This window comes from Sus scrofa, chromosome 8 (genome assembly GCF_054392235.1).
Source record: "Sus scrofa isolate SSC_HxYL_T2T_F1_AM1 chromosome 8, Sscrofa_HxYL_maternal_Yorkshire_Landrace_v2.0, whole genome shotgun sequence".
Classification (NCBI taxonomy): domain Eukaryota; kingdom Metazoa; phylum Chordata; class Mammalia; order Artiodactyla; family Suidae; genus Sus; species Sus scrofa.
Window position 1 is genome coordinate 10,789,210 of NC_139390.1, and position 15,858 is coordinate 10,805,067.

Below are 15,858 nucleotides of genomic sequence, written 5' to 3' on the forward strand. Positions count from 1 at the left end.
TAGGAAGGAGAGATGTGTCCTCTTGTCCTGAGTTTAACAATCTTGGGGACAGCTCTTAAGCCCCCTAGCCTGGGTTAGGGGCCACTCTGGGCATTCAGCTGTGACCAGAGAGGGACGGAAGGCGGACACGGCAGCTCCCTGGGCACCACGTGGAATTGTGTTGATGGAAAGAAGAAGGTTCAGTAGCCTAAGAAAAGAAAGCCAAAGGCACCCACCATTCTCCTCCAGATAGGTGACCCACTCAGCGGCAGCCACAGGCGCTATACTATTTCTGTAATTGCTTTGTTTAAAATAGAAAAGACAGGAGTTCCCGTCATGGCTCAGTGGTTAACAAATCTGACTGGGAACCATGAGGATGCGGGTTCGATCCCTTGCCTTGCTCAGTGGGTTAAGGATCCAGCATTGCCGTGAGCTGTGGTGTAGGTCGCAGACTCGGCTCGGATCCCGCGTTGCTGTGGCTCTGGCGTAGGCTGGTGGCTACAGCTCCGATTCAACCCCTAGCCTGGGAACCTCCATATGCCTCGAGAGTGGCCCAAGAAATGGCAAAAAAATAAAGTAGAAAAAAATAAAATAAAATAGAAAAGACAAACATCAAGCAGGGGCTTTGGCTGAGTTGTCTAGGTGAGCTTAGCAACCTCAATGACGGTGACCCTGTTACCTCTAGGGCTTCTATTTCTTTCCGCATGAACACTGTAACTTGTTATTACAGATTTCTCTTCTACTTATAAGACAGCTCAGTAAACTACTCCAAATCCTGGATGCTGAAATAAAGATCAGTTCTTCCCGCTGTATAGCACAGGGAGCTATATCTAGTCACTGATGACAGAGCATGGTGGAGGATAATGTGAGAAAAAGAATGTATATGGACAGTAGAAAATTGACAGAACACTGGTTTACCAGCTATAACAGAAGAAATAAAAATCATTTTAAAAAATAAATGTAAGTCATATAAACACACACACACACTCAAAAGATCACTTTTGAGCCAAAAGTTCAGCAGGAAGTGAAAGAACCATAATGTGTGACTTAAATCATGGGGTAAATAATTCTCTCATTAGGATTATTGGAAAAGGGGTTCCTGTTGTGGCTCCGCGGAAACAAACCCGATTAGTATCCATGAGGATCCCGGTTTGATCGCTGGCCTCAATCAGTGGCAAGTGGCCTTGCCGTGAGCTGTGGTGTAGGTCGCAGACGCAGCTCAGATCATGAGTTGCTATGTGGCTGTGGCATAGACCAGCAGCTGTAGCCCCCATTCAACCCCTAGCCTGGGAACCTCCATATGCTGCAAGTGCAGCCCTAAAAGGACAGACAGACAGACAGACAGAAAAAGAGAAAAGAAGGAAGGAAGGAGGGAGGGAGGGAAGGAAGGAAGGAAGGAAGGAAGGAAGGAAGGAAGGAAGGAAGGAAGGAAAAGAATTATTGGAAAGGCATGTATTTTCAAATCATAAAATTTTGGCTTTCTTTTAATTTTAGGACTATGAGAAACGGTTACGAGACAGAAATGTAATTGAAACCAAGGACCACATAGATACCCATAGGGCCATAGTGGCCAAGTACCTCCAGCAGGTAAGGAAAATCATTTTAAACAGTCCTCCTTGGGGAAAAAAAATAGCCAACATCCTTGGGCAGGAGGAAGGAAGTCTCTTCTGAACCCCTGCAGGCTTATTTTCTCATAATTACAGATATAAAACTGATTAACAGTTATCTCCATCTTTTAAATATGGTTCCATGGTTCTTCTTTGTATTACTGGTTCTTCTTTGTATTAGTTTGGACTCGTGATTAAAAGCAATAAAACCCTGGAGTTCCCGTCGTGGCTCAGTGGTTAATGAACTTGACTAGCATCCATGAGGTTGCCGGTTCGATCCCTGACCTCCCTTACTGGGTTAAGGATCCCGAGTTGCCATGAGCTGCGGTGTGGGTTGCAGACATGGCTCAGATATGGCGTTGCTGTGGCTGTGGTGTAGGTCGGTAGCTGTAGCTCCAATTCGACCCCTAGCCTGGGAACCTCCATATGCTGCAGGTGTGGCCCTAAAAAGGTTAAAAAAAAAAGTGATAAAAACCCAGTATGAACTAGCAGGCACCAAGGGGAGCGTATTGGATGATGAAACACTGAAAACACTAAGCTGTGTCTCAGGTTATTATCAGTGGTTTTCTTAAGAGGGGTGTGAGTCCAAGGACTTACTTTTTTAAGTCATGATTTTTTTAAATATTTGAATATTTGCATCTTATTGCCTTTGTAATAAAAAAAGATGTTTTATAAACCACATACTAACTGCTCTTCTGCACTAGAAAGTCAAAATATCCTTTTGTCCTTTCTTTAATTAATTTGACTTGTAAGAAATGCTATAGTGGGGAGTTCCCGTCGTGGCGCAGTGGTTAACGAATCCGACTAGGAACCATGAGGTTTCGGGTTCGGTCCCTGCCCTTGCTCAGTGGATTAACGATCCGGCGTTGCCGTGAGCTGTGGTGTAGGTCTCAGACGCGGCTCGGATCCTGCGTTGCTGTGGCTCTGGTGTAGGCTGGTGGCTACAGCTCCGACTCAGCCCCTAGCCTGGGAACCTCCATATGCCGAGGGAGCAGCCCAAGAAATAGCAACAACAACAACAACAATAACAACAACAACAAAAAAGACAAAAAAAAAAAAAAGAAATGCTATAGTGACTACAGTGTATTTCCCCATCCCATTGATCTACCTTGTAGCTCAGGTATAAAAAACAATGTATGACGTTTAAGAGATCCTCACTTAGAAAATAATTAGGTAGTCAGTCAGTTAGAGTGGGGGAAGAACTTAAGAATCAGTTCTGAAATGTGCCTGCTTCAAAACTAGTCCTATTTTGGGAGTTCTGTTGTGGTGCAGCAGAAACGAATCTGACTAGTATCCATGAGGATGCAGGTTTGATCCCTGGCCTCCTTCAGTGGGTCAGGGATCTGGCATTGCCATGAGCTGTGGTATAGGTCACAGATGTGGCTTGGATCCCAAGTTGCTGTGGCTGCAGCGTAGGCTGGCAGCTGCAGCTTCTGATTCAAACCCTAGCCTGGGAACTTCTATATGCCACAGGTGCAGCCTCCCCCCACCAAAAAAAAAAAGATTAGGACTATTCCTATTTGTTGCAGTTGTTTGTTCATTGATTCAGCTAAATTTTACTGTCTCGTTGCCAGGAATTTTTCCAGTTCCTGAGAATATAGCAGTGAATTAAATAAACTCCTTCTGCCTTTGGGAGCTTATGCTAGTGAGGAAGGCTGGATGATTTAGGGTAGGAAGAGGTCAGAGCTGCGGAAAAAATGAAGGTCAGCTGGGCGGCAGCACCCAGATGACATGAGAGCAGTGAACTGTGAAGATCAGAGAACAATAACATTTTAAATAAAACCTACTTCTTCCCTCAGGTTAGAGAATCTGTGATAAATCGTTTTCTCATTGCAAAACACCATTTTCTTCTTTCGGATTTGATAGTCGAAGAAGAAGTTCCCAGTATCAGGTAAAAACGAACTTCATTATTTTGGTAAATTATTTTTATTGTATTATATTAAAAACGTCGTGTAAATATCAGATTGTTATCCATGTATGGTGTGCCTTTGGGCCCCTCACAATACTGGAAACGGGTAAAACCTGCCTAACGCCTAAGCAGGTGTTACATTAGTTGGGGGGTTCCTGTTGGGGGAGGTCACGTGAGATCCTCTCCCCCACCTCGCTGTGCCCACCCGCCCCCACCTCCCACTGCCTCCGAGTCCACCTCACCAGACTTGGCCATCTTCTCTCTCCAGCATCCCCTCCATCTCCTCCTGCTCCCATCATCTCCCCAGGCCACCCCCTCCCGTACTCTCCCGTCACAGGGCAGTGGGGGTGGCTGAGAACTAGTCCACTGGGATTCTGGCTGGCAGGGGAGCTCCTGGTTCCAGCAGCACAGCTGGGAGCCGCAGAGCCGCTGTGTGTCTGGTGAGGGCTGACGGCTGCAGGGGTAAATGGCTGTTGACCTAGACATTGGGCGTTGACTCCATGTGCCTGGTTGTCTCCCTGCCGCTTAGAATAACCCTCACACGGTCTCCGCTCGAGGTAGATGCGTGAAAGATGGAAGAATTTTCTCTCTTGGTGGGCTGGTGCTTGTCCATTAACTTCATGACCCTTCTTGTGATGACACCTCCTGGTCTCATGAAAAGGTTATTCCCTACGCATGTACTGCGTCCCCACCACCAAGCTGGCAAGGATGCAAAGCATTGTGCCACCCATGGCAGCCGCTTTTCTTGGCTTTGCCTCCATCCCCGGACGAAAGGGGGGCTGTGCTCACTGAGATTCATGAAACCCTCTCTCTATTCCAGGCCCAGAGTCCAGTCATTGAATGTTCCCTTTTTTTTTTTTTTTTTCTCACCATGGAAATGACACTTTGGAATAGATGATGTTTTTTCATGCTGTTTTTCCATTTCTTTTCTTTCTTTTTCTTTTTTTCTGCTTTACTTTCTGCATTAAGTTCTGACGGCTCGGGGTATGTTTTTTCTTCTTTTAATGTTGGTTTGTCCTTGGCTTCAAATTAAGACGTTTCTGTATCTAATGGTCCCAGCCCCCAAGATACTGTCTGCTGGGGCGGGGGGGAGCAGCAAAGTCTTGTGAAAGGAGGCATTGCTCAGGAAGGGAGGAAGTATTGAAAAAAGAAGGGATGCTAGGAGTTCCCGTCGTGGCACAGTAGAAACGAACCCGACTAGTATCCGTGAGGACTCAGGTTCAGTCCCTGGCCTCACTCAGTGGGTTAAGGATCCAGCATTGCCATGAGCTGCAGGTAGGATCTGGCATTGCTGTGGCTGTGGTGTAGGCTGGCAGCTGCAGCTCCAATTCAACCCCTAGCCTGGGAACCTCCATATGCTGTCAGCCCTAAAAAGACAAAAATAAATAAATAAATAAGTAAATAAGATAAAACGAACAATAAATCAAAAAAGAGATTTGCAAAAATGTAAACATGACACTCTTCTCACATTCTGTTTTGGAAAAGATAGCTAGTTATTTTTCACAATTTCACATTATGTTAACATATGTACTATATTCTTATTCTTAAGTGAGTTAATGAATAAATATATGTAAATATTAGAAAAAGATGAAGAATGTGGACTGTGAAGTCAGGGTGATCTGATTCTGAACCCCAGCTCCCTCTCCTACTTAGGAGCCTCCAGCAAATTTTATCACCTCTCAGAGCTTCCGGTTTCTTCATATGAAAAATGGGTAAATATGCTATAAAAATTAAAAATATTATAGGTGAGGCCCGTTGCTCTCTTCTTGAATCAGGGCAGTGCTTGGTAGCTGGTCTGAGCTCTGTGGGACACAAGACCCTGGGAGCAACCGGGAGCAGCAGCCCCTGGAAGCCACTTGGGAACTGCCCTCTCCCCAGCGGACACATGCCCTGTGGACAGGGGTCCAGTCCAGCAGGCAGGCCACCTGGCCAGCTCTGATGCTCACAGGGAAGCAGAGCCGGGGAACGTTGCAAGCCTGAGGCCAGCTCTGCCCAGCTGGCTTGATTCTGTGGCTCTTGGACCTCATCATTAGCGTCAGCTTCCTGATAGAAAGTCACAGCTGGGTTTCTGTTTAGTCTCTGGGGCAGATGAATTACTGGCTCCAAGGCCCTTTCTCCCATGATTCTCTAACTGTGTTGCTTTCATCTTCCAGGAAGTGTTAATGGATGTCATCTCGGTGAGAGGTAGAGAAAGACAGAGAAGGATCCCTCTGCTCCCTCTCCTCCCTCCCTCCTCCTGTCTCCATCCCCGCCTCCCCTCAGCATAATCACTGGCATCATAGTCACTGTCACTGTCCCAGCAGTCACCATGGTAGGGCAACTGCTAAAGCTAGGCCAGGGCCAGGGTGCTCTGTGTACACGTCCTCACTAAATCTTCTCGACAGCCCCCAGAGGAAGGTATTATTATCCCCATTTTGCAGATGATGAAACAGAGACTCAAAGAGGTGAAATAATTTGCCCAAAGGGAGCAGGATGCACACTTAGTTTTATCCAACTCCAGAGAGCGAGGGATCCCAGCAAGCGCCGGAGACGTTTGTAAATATCAAGTGCCACGTGATGGGCCTCTGGGGAAGGGGAGATGCTGGCCCTGAAAAGTAGTAAGAGGGCAACCAAGAGGAGGAAGGGAGGAAGGCCAGTGGGCAGGAGCGGAGGCAGACAGCGGGAGAGCACAGACCACGTTTGCAGAGCAGGGGGATGAGCCAGGCCCAGAGCAAGCAGGAGCTGCGGGGAGGGGCCGGAACACGACTTTCCTCCTCTGATCAGTCGCCGCAAAAATAAATGTTAATCATCCACACAGGGGGCTCTCCCTGAGCTTGCAGAATTGCTTGACAATTTCCACCCTCCTTAGAAAAGCAAAAAGGTTTCGAGGGACCGGTGAGGGAGCCTGGGGCAGAGTCTGGGAAGTTGTCTCATGATTTCCCAGATCTTTCTTTTCCCCGAGAGTCCTAAGCCTGTTCTGTAATCATTAGCATTTTGGGCCTGAGCCTTTTCAAACTGGCGGAACAAAAGCGACCACTGAGGCCCAGGAGAAAAGGTCGGAAGAAGGTCACAGCCCAGAATCTGTCCGATGGAGACATAAAGCTGCTGGTGAACATTATCCGGGCTTATGACATTCCAGTGAGGAAGCCGACAACCAGGTGAGAGCCCTCCTGGACAGCGTTGGGATGGAAGGTGCAGGATCCCACCTTTTTACTGCATGTTCACACTCGTTTTTAACATTGTCCTTACTCTGTGCAGGCCAAGGGCAGGAGAGGGGGCGTCTCGGGAAGTTCTTGATGAAGGCAGGGCCCTACTGGTTGCAAGAGACAATCAAATCAGCCAATTTAGGGTAAAGAGGGAATTTATTGGGAATATCCCGTAGAACTCAAGGACAAGAGGTACAGCAAACCGCACGGTAGGCTGTGATGATGCAGGTACTCTCTGTAGAGGCCCCGTTCTCTCTCACGCGCCCCCCTCTATGCGTTTGCTGCACTCTTCTCTGTGTGATGGAAGTGGCCCATCCAGTCAGGGTACCAGTCAGGGTACCACCCACCAAGCCTCAGCTTCCCGGGAGTGAATCTGAAGGTTCTATCTTGGGTCGGGTGTTGATGCACATCTAATCACCCGCAGCCAGAGACACAGATCACGAGGGCCCGACCTGAAGTGGGGGACAGTTCTTGGAGAAGTAGGTGCCCCAAAGGTGTATATTCTAGATTCTGAAACATGTGCTCTGAGCACAAAAATGTGATGTCTCTTGTATCTACTCAGAGAAATGAATTATGTCTATTGTATCTCACGACATTGGGGCAATGGGGAGCCCTTGACCATAGGTAAGAGGAGCCTAAGTTTCTTATCCCCTTGGAGAATGGAGATGGAAGGGCCAAGAGTTACTTCTCTTTGCAGATGCCCCTGCCAGTGTCATGAGGGAGACTCACACAGTAGCTAATAATTCATTGTACGTTCAGCATGTTCTGGGCCCACTAGAAGCTTTCGTGTATTTTACTCCCCTTAGTTCTCACTGCTATCACTGTTTCATCCAGCTGTCTGATCACAAAAGTACACCCTGCTGGCCCTTGGCATCTTTCCTCCCTAGGCTTTTCCCTTTAAATTGTCCATCCCCCCCACCCCCCAAAAAATTAAATAGATAAATTATCCACACACCCCCATTATTTTGCCCTACTTTTTTTTCTGCTAACTCTTCCACCTATCACAGAGCATCTGACCATCACCAACTCTTCCCAATGTTCTGTTACATGTAAATGTCCACTTAAGCTCTTGCATCTGTGCCATCGCACTGCTTCCTTGAGCCACAGCCCAACCCTTTCATCTTGGTTGCATCCAAGTTCAACTGTGGGGTTCAAAGCTGTTTTTTTAAAAGAGTATGCAGGTGTTTCTCGTATTTGCAGTTTCTATGAAGTTTTTTAAGATTTAAACTGTTTTCTTAAAATAATTATAAGGAAGCATGTAGTTGACCCTGTATGTTACACATTCTGGTGTAGACTCACCAAGACAGCTCAAATATCACCTCTTGCACTAAACCTACCCAAATCTTAACCCTCTACCCTTGCAACTAAACTCAATAGGATTTTTTATCTCCCTCTCTGAACTTTCATGGCTCATACCCATCCCTCTAGTCAAACATATTGTGATTATTTGTTTATCTGAAGCGTGTCTTATTTGCCTTTGCAGCCCCAGAGTCTAACAGAGGGCCTGTTGTATAGTAGATTACTTAACAAACGTTTGTGTAATAATGGAACGGATGGGGTTCTTTTTTGTCTTTTGTCTTTTTTGTTGTTGTTGCTATTTCTTGGGCCGCTCCCGCGGCATATGGAGGTTCCCAGGCTAGGGGTCTAATCAGAGCTGTAGCCGCCGGCCTACACCACAGCCACAGCAATGCGGGATCCGAGCCGCATCTGCAACCTACACCACAGCTCACGGCAACGCCGGATCATTAACCCACTGAGCAAGGGCAGGGATCAAACCCGCATCCTCGTGAACGCTAATCAGGTTGGTTAACCACTGTGCCACGACAGGAACTCCGAGATTACTTAACAAATGTTTGTGTAATAATGGAACGGATGGGGTTCCAAACAGAAAAAGGTTTTCTCTGGCAACTGTCATGTTAAATGTTCCACTTTCGGAGTTCCTGTCGTGGCGCAGTGGTTAACAAATCCGACTAGGAACCATGGGGTTGCGGGTTCAGTCCCTGGCCTTGCTCAGTGGGTTGAGGATCCGGCGTTGCCGTGAGCTGTGGTGTAGGTTGCAGACTCGGCTCAGATCCCTCACTGCTGTGGCTCTGGTGTAGGCCGGCGGCTACAGCTCCAATTCGACCCCTAGCCTGGGAACCTCCATATGCCGCGGGAGCGGCCCAGGAAATGGCAAAAAGGCAAAAAAAAAGAAAAAAAAAAGTTCCACTTTCATTGTCGTGTAGATTGTCTGAAACCCTTAACTGCGAAAAGGTAAGACAGTCTGGTGGGAAGAGACAATCTGTACTTTGCCAAATAATGACTGTGGAATACACAGCAAACTGTAAAGTTCAAAACAAATGTCCAAGTGGTTGTTGGGATGCGGGGGAAGGTGTCTGAGAAAGGCTCTCTGGACATGACCTTCATTCCTTCCTTTAAGAATGGCAGCTCAAAAAGGAAAGAGGGCAAGACTCAGATCTCAACTCAAGCTGGGAATCCCTGACCTCCCTTTCCCAGTAGTGTCTTCCCTGGGATATGTAGCTCAAGGTTACTGGTGAGTATAGGTTTAAAGAAACTAGTGGGAGAGGATCAGAATTGGATGGAGACAGGGTAGGCCAGTTAGGAAACTCAGGATTCTGCTAACTGAGAGGATTGAGGCTCTCAGTTATGGGGGGAGAGGCACCCATGAGAAAGCAGAGAGAAGTGGTCTTTTTCTGCTAGCGCAGTCAGATGTGCAGGCCTAAGGGTGGCAGTTGGGAAGGCTCTGGAAATCTCTAGGTGACTGGGGAGGCCCAGAGCGTATTGAAGGACTTCTGAAGTATGAAGGCGCTTAGAGAGAATGCCTGTCACCATAGCCACCGGCACTGTACATCTTTGGGGAAACCATCTGCTCAGTATATAATCAGACTTTCCCTGTCATTTATTTCTCTCATACATTTTCCCTCCCAGCAAATTCCAGCAGCCATCGAGATCTTCAAGGACTTTTGGCGAAAAGCATGCTGCTTCCCCAACCACACACAGCCCAACCCACAGTGCTGAGTACCCCCTCGGCCAGGTGAAGTACCCAAATGCTGGCTCTCCACTTAGAATCTTGCCCCTTGTGTTTTTAAGAGTCGCCTAGAAACTTCACAGTCTGTTTTCTGCCTCGTTTTCTTTGGAAACATACTATTTAGAAACATATTCTATCTCTGTTAATAGCAAAAAAAAAATTTCACTAATTGTTACGGACTCTTTGCTGTTCGTTTTAAGGTTTTAGTACGTCCTTTTGTAGAAGTTTCATTTCAGCGGACAATTTGCCATACAACTACAGCCGAAGGCCCAAACCCCAGCTGGAATGAAGAACTTGAACTTCCATTTAGGTGAGCCTGTTTCCCAATATCACAAGTGCCTCCCATCACATCATGGGAAAATGTCCAACTTTTTTTTTTCTTTTTTTTTTTTTCCCCATCTTTTTAGGGCCGCACACATGGCATATGGAAGTTCCCAGGCCAGGGGTCTAATCAGAGCTGTAGCCAATGGCCTGCGCCACAGCCACAGCAACGCAGGATCCAAGTCGTGCCTACAACCTACACCACAGCTCACGGCAATGCAGTAGCCTATCCCGGCCTGTGCCGTGGACTCAGACCACGTGCGGTTTCAGGGGACGAACCTCCCCCCCGCCCTGCTTTCCTTATTTGTGGGGAAGGGGAGTGCGAGGCAGGGACCCTTCAACCTGCCACATACCAATAGGAGGTTTGTGACCAGGGAACGGTCTGACAGAGAAGCACCTTCCAGGGCCCAGCTGCTTTGGAAGTCCACCTACCAGCACCAGGGCCAGCTGGGGGCGAGTGTGTGCAGCCCGGCCACGTTGCCAGCTCAGCCCTGGCCCGCGGGCTCCTTGCGAAGCTCCGCAGGGTTAGGGGGGTGGTGTGAGACGCACCAGGGCAAGCCAGCAGGAGGGTTTGCCTCTCTGCACGGAGCCTCCAGGCTCGGGCCTCTCCCTCTGAGGGCAGGTCCTCTCGCAGCATCTCCGAGCTAGAGGAATCCTTGAAGTGAGAGCCCCGCTGCCGTGCGCCCTCGCATCTACGCTCATGTCCAGGTGCTTCTCCAGTTTTGACATGTGAGTGCTCATTATTCCCCTTTGGCTCTTTTCACGTTCCATCTGCAGGGCCCCCAACGGGGATTATAGCACCACGAGTTTGCAGTCAGTGAAAGATGACGTGTTCATCAACATCTTTGATGAAGTGCTCTATGATGTCTTGGAGGTAAGGTCGTGGCTTTGGGGAGGATGTGTGTTCATTTTCATATACTCTACTCACAGTATAAGTCCTGGCAGGGAGCGGAAAATTTCCCCTTACCCTTCTGGGTTCTTTTGTCTGGTATAATCATTAAATCGATACAAAAATTAACAAGAAAATAAAATAACATTTAGTTTTGTATGTACAGCGTTGTCTTAGCCATAGGATCTAAGAAGCGACCAAAGCTGACAGCTTTTATGTCTCTTAGACGAAGAAACAATGCGTTTGTGATGAACTGACAGGGCAAAGATGTTCGGGCTTGGGGCAGTAAATTAGTAAGGAAGTAACAAGGCTGGTTCGTACAACCGCCTCGGCCCTGAATTCCTCGAGTCTGGTGATAAGGACATCTCGCTACCTCCTGGAGCAGGGAGGGCACCTGTCACTGGGAGGTTTCTTTCCTGCTTAATGGAGACAAAGGAGGGTCAGCATGTTGTTCTTCCACCAGCCGTGTTTGAAGACTCTTGAATTCAAAATCATCAATACGTCACTGGCATATTTTGGGGCAGCCTGCCCTGAGCTGTGTCGTCCCCAAATTTGGAATGTTTGAAACCTGGCATGTATAAGCGGAGAAAGGAGGAAAAGAACCAGCTTTTCTGTTTTTAGTTTGAGTGTCTGTTGTGATCCAGGACTTATTCTAAGAGCTTTTTATACATTGTCCTAATTCTTTTTTTTTTTTTTTTTTTTTTTTTTTTTTGTCTTTTTAGTGCTGTACCTGCAGCATATGGAGGTTCCCAGGCTAGGGGTTGAATAGGAGCTGTAGCTGCCAGCCTACACCACAGCCACAGCAATGCCAGATCCTTAACCCACTGAGCGAGGCCAGGGGTTGAACCCGAGTCCTCATGGATACCAGTTGGGTTCGTTACCAGCAAGCCGCGATGGGAACTCCATACGTTGTCCTAATTCTAAAATAACTCTATGAAGTAGATTGTTAAATCCCCAATTTATTGATGGGAGAGCTAAGGTTCAGAGAAGTAAATGACTTTTCTAGAGTCACAGAACTATTAAGTGTCTCAACCAGAATGCGACTTAGGTCTATTTAACCTAAACTAACCGTGTTTTCAGCTTAAATCCTGCTGCTTTCCTGCTGCCAAGTTGATCCCATGACTGACTGTCTGGAGTTGTTAAACCGTTATCACTTCCCACCCTCCTTCAGGATGACCGTGAAAGAGGAAGTGGAATCCACACCCGTATTGAGAGACACTGGTTGGGATGTGTGAAAATTCCATTCAGCACCATCTATTTCCAAGCCAGGGTAAGCATCCGAAGTCAGAATTCCACAGAATTCCAAGGGAATAGGGAATTCTCTTCTGCTCTATCCATTTTTCCTGCTAAAGCTTTCTTTGTGGATGCATACTCTTAACCCTGAGAGAACTTAACATGGAAGGCCACAGTTGGAAAGCTAAAAACCGCTGTATAAAGCCATTGATCTTCTGTCCTACTGGATGGATTTTTAGAACATCTGCCTTCCTTAAGTTAGTTAATGTATGACTTTTCCAAAGTGAAACATCTCTTAACATTTAAGCAGAAGTGAGGAAGGTGGGACAAGGTAGAAACTTGTCAAAATGACAAAAGTGGAGTGGATAGAGGCCTGAAAGTAACTTGAAGAAAACAATCAGGACAGTGGATGGCCCATTTAATCAAATCCATTCTGTTAATGTTTCCTAAGCCCTCAAGATTTCAAATATGAAAAATGGTTAGTGAAGACTCTCTTAGCTAAAACCCTAGTTTAACAATTTTGCCTAAGGGGATCCATCAGGTTAGCAATTCTTGAATGATTCAGTAGCTCTAATCTGGGACCATTAGAGATTTTGCAGTAGTTTTAATAGCCCAGTATTAAGTCCATGGAAACAGGAGGCTTTGAGCCATAGCCTGCAGCTCATCTCAAAAGGCTACAGAGGAAATGGTTTAATTCCTCACTTGATGACTATAGAGAGCAAATGCTGCCTGGGCCACAAGTCTCAAGCAAGACCAAGACCAAAACTCAAGTCTTGTAGCCGAAAATGCGACCTCTGTACACCAGCACCAACTAGGTCTCCAAGACAGAGTTTTGAGGAAGAGAAAGAACAGCTTTATTGCTCTGCCAGGCAGAGGAGGACATGGCAGGCTAGCGCCTCAAAAGTATGCCCTGACTTGAGAGGGGATGGCAAGGGGTGTTACAGGTGCAGCTCAGAAGATGGGGTGGCTGGTTAAGGTGTCTGTGTTACTCTTCACCCACAGACCGTTTCAGAGTCGTCCAGGCCGTGGGTCCGTGATGGTTTCTGGTTGTCTTCAGGGTTCTCTTTCCTTCACCTGCTCTCCGGAATGAAGACTGCTCACAGGCAGGGGGTGTCAGGCAGTGTTTCAGTTACAGGAGAAAACACGAGGTGCAACACGAGGTTACTAACTGGAAAGTAACCATGAGTAGTAAGTTAGTGGCCCAGACATGGAGACTGTTTTAACTAGTTTTTAGCTGTAACAAGATTTCATAATCATTAACTCTTGGGTCAGCGTTTTGAGACTGCGAGGAGCCCTGGGAGGCTAAAGGAAAGGGCTTTGACTTCAAAACGCAAAGATTTAGGGTCTGGTGCAGAGTTTCAGTCTGAGAGGTTTGGATTGCCTTGAAATCTCAAGAACCCTTTGAGAAAATGAAATCCTCCCTAGACCAAAGGGGCTGTCTGCAGGTGATGCTGCAGTTATATGCTTGCCCAAAATTTTACTTTTTTTTTTTTTTTGTCTTTTTGGGGCTACATCCACGGCATCTCGTGTTTTCTTTTTTACTCTACTTGTCATTATAAAAGTTTCCGATGCTGAAGCTCATGCTCTTACCTGAACCCACAGGCGACGATTGGTGATAATCTGGAAACATTTTGGTTGTCACAACTAGTAGGGGCGCAACTGGTAACTGGTGTGTGGAGGCCAGGAGTGCAGCAAACACCCGGCCATGCTCAGGACAGGCCTCCATAACCAAGAGCTGGCCGGCTCCAGATGCCAGCAGTGCCCAGGCTGAGAAACTCTGTCTTCAGTTCTTACACTTCAACTATTTGGAGACAGTGCCCAGGTCCGCTTGGCTCATCTCTCTATTTTACAGACCAGATGTGCTCAGGTATTTCAGCTGTGCTTTATACGACACTGGTTTTACAGCCTTCTGCTCCCTGTCTCCTCCCACCTGCCTGGGTACAGGATCTGGGAGAACTCTGCCAACACAAGGAGGAAAACAAATAAGAGCTTGCTTCATTTCTCTCTAGAGGGCATATTTGCTGAAAGTTTAAGTTCTTTCTCTATTTCTCCTGAGACATAACTGCCCCAAAAGACCAAAATAAAAATTGGATTCTTTGAAAGTCTGTGGATATCAAATCCTAGCCCTTGAGTAGTTTTGTCGACAATCTTTCATAAACGTGATGTTGCTTCGACTTCGCAGGAGTGAGTTCTGTCTTTTGGAGCCTCTACATAAATGAGGTCATTTTTATGTAAGTGGCTTATAATTCCTTTAGCCTACATTTATTGAGTGCCTACTGTGTATGTGGAACACTCCCGTATATTGGAGAAGGATGGTACCAAAGGGAGCACAAGGCAGGATAACTACACAAAAGCAGGTATCTGACAACACAGCACCTGTGCACACAGCAATAAAGGCCGGCAGAACGTGCCAGGGCAATAAATGAAAGAAGTGACCCGTATGTGACGCTGGTGGAGACGAAAAAGCAAATCATGAAGGAGACAACATCCAGCCTGAGCCTTGAAGAATGATTGAAGTTCTAAACGGTGGCGATGGGAAGTTGGGCCCTTCCGGGAAAGGCCACTGGCTGCCACTAACACGTGCTGAGCACTTATCACAGGACGTTTTTCTTGGTGCTTTACCATCTGTTAATCCAGTCAGCACACACTGACTGCAAAGTAGCTACTATTATTGTCTCCTTTCTGCAAATGCCCAAGCCAAGTCCCTTGGAGTTTAACCCAGAATTTGAACCCAGACACCCTAGCATTGGTATCAAGCTGCATATCTAGTACCCACTCTGGTGAACCCAGAAAAGCAGGCAGGGAAAGGAGAGCCCTTGCTGTGACAGCAGAGAGAGACAGCACAGAGGGATGGGGAGGGGTGGGAGGTAGATGCTGGGGACCAGTCTGAGCACCTCTTACGGAGTTCATCAGAGGATGAGGCGTTACACTTGCCTTTGAACTTCTGTTAGAAAATCCGGAGTTCCCGTCGTGGCGCAGTGGTTAACGAATCCGACTAGGAACCATGAGGTTGCGGGTTCAGTCCTTGCCCTTGCTCAGTGGGTTAACGATCTGGCGTTGCCGTGAGCTGTGGTGTAGGTTGCAGACGCGGCTCGGATCCCATGTTGCTGTGGCTCTGGCGTAGGCCGGTGGCTACAGCTCCGATTCAACCCCTAGCCTGGGAACCTCCATATGCCGCAGGAGCGGCCCAAGAAATAGCAACAACAACAACAACAACAACAAAAAGACAAAAGACAAAAAAAAAAAAAAAAGAAAATCCACAAGGTGTTTACCAAGTCGTGTTTTCTTCGCAGATTGATGGGACATTTAAAATCGACATTCCTCCAGTTCTTCTGGGCTATAGCAAGGAGCGGAGTGTGACGGCAGATCGGGGCTTTGATCCCGTCCGAAGCCTGAGTGAAGGCTCCTACCTCACCCTGTTTATTACCTTGGAGCCGCAGCTGGTTCCCGGGGAGTCGGTTCGAGAAAAGGTACTGGTGAACTCTGGAATCACGTGTCTGATGTGGATGAAACGTGAGAAGTGCCTGCAAGGCTACGCTCTCATAAACCGAGGGCTGAACGGCACAGGCAGAGGTTTCCTTACCTGGGTGTCCATTTAGTGCTCTTTCGCTTTGGACAGAACACGGGTGAGCAAACAGCTGCGAGGGTTGGTACTGCCATTGAGCCAATAATGCCAGTTGGCAATTTAAACTTTTAGCAAAGCAAAA

The 15,858-nt window shown here is 47.3% G+C and overlaps 1 protein-coding gene and 1 long non-coding RNA gene across 23 annotated transcripts in view; one reads left to right on the forward strand and one right to left on the reverse strand.

Moving 5' to 3' along the window:
- Window positions 1–15,858, forward strand: part of CC2D2A (coiled-coil and C2 domain containing 2A) — a 116,376-nt gene that overhangs the window by 76,800 nt on the left and 23,718 nt on the right. For 8 of the 22 annotated variants that reach the window (XR_014812150.1, XR_014812151.1, XR_014812152.1 and 5 more), the window contains 8 exons: window positions 1,474–1,566; window positions 3,386–3,477; window positions 6,465–6,632; window positions 9,609–9,714; window positions 9,909–10,018; window positions 10,807–10,903; window positions 12,090–12,188; window positions 15,445–15,621. Coding sequence is in view for 9 of the 22 variants with exons in the window: in XM_003128860.7 (XP_003128908.5) it covers window positions 1,474–1,566; window positions 3,386–3,477; window positions 6,465–6,632; window positions 9,609–9,714; window positions 9,909–10,018; window positions 10,807–10,903; window positions 12,090–12,188; window positions 15,445–15,621 (942 nt within the window). In the remaining 13 variants the exon portion in view is untranslated. Of the gene's footprint in view, window positions 1–1,473; window positions 1,567–3,385; window positions 3,478–5,148; window positions 6,633–9,099; window positions 9,214–9,608; window positions 9,715–9,908; window positions 10,019–10,806; window positions 10,904–11,998; window positions 12,189–15,444; window positions 15,778–15,858 lie in introns of all 22 variants that reach the window. The other 14 variants (XR_014812154.1, XR_014812153.1, XR_014812155.1 and 11 more) reach the window with 6 other exon arrangements.
- On the reverse strand, window positions 12,982–15,789 carry LOC102159093 (uncharacterized). Its single transcript, XR_014812168.1, has 3 exons — window positions 15,424–15,789; window positions 13,742–14,109; window positions 12,982–13,319 (listed from the first exon to the last, which is right to left on the reverse strand). It is a non-coding gene; the product is annotated as an uncharacterized LOC102159093 (long non-coding RNA).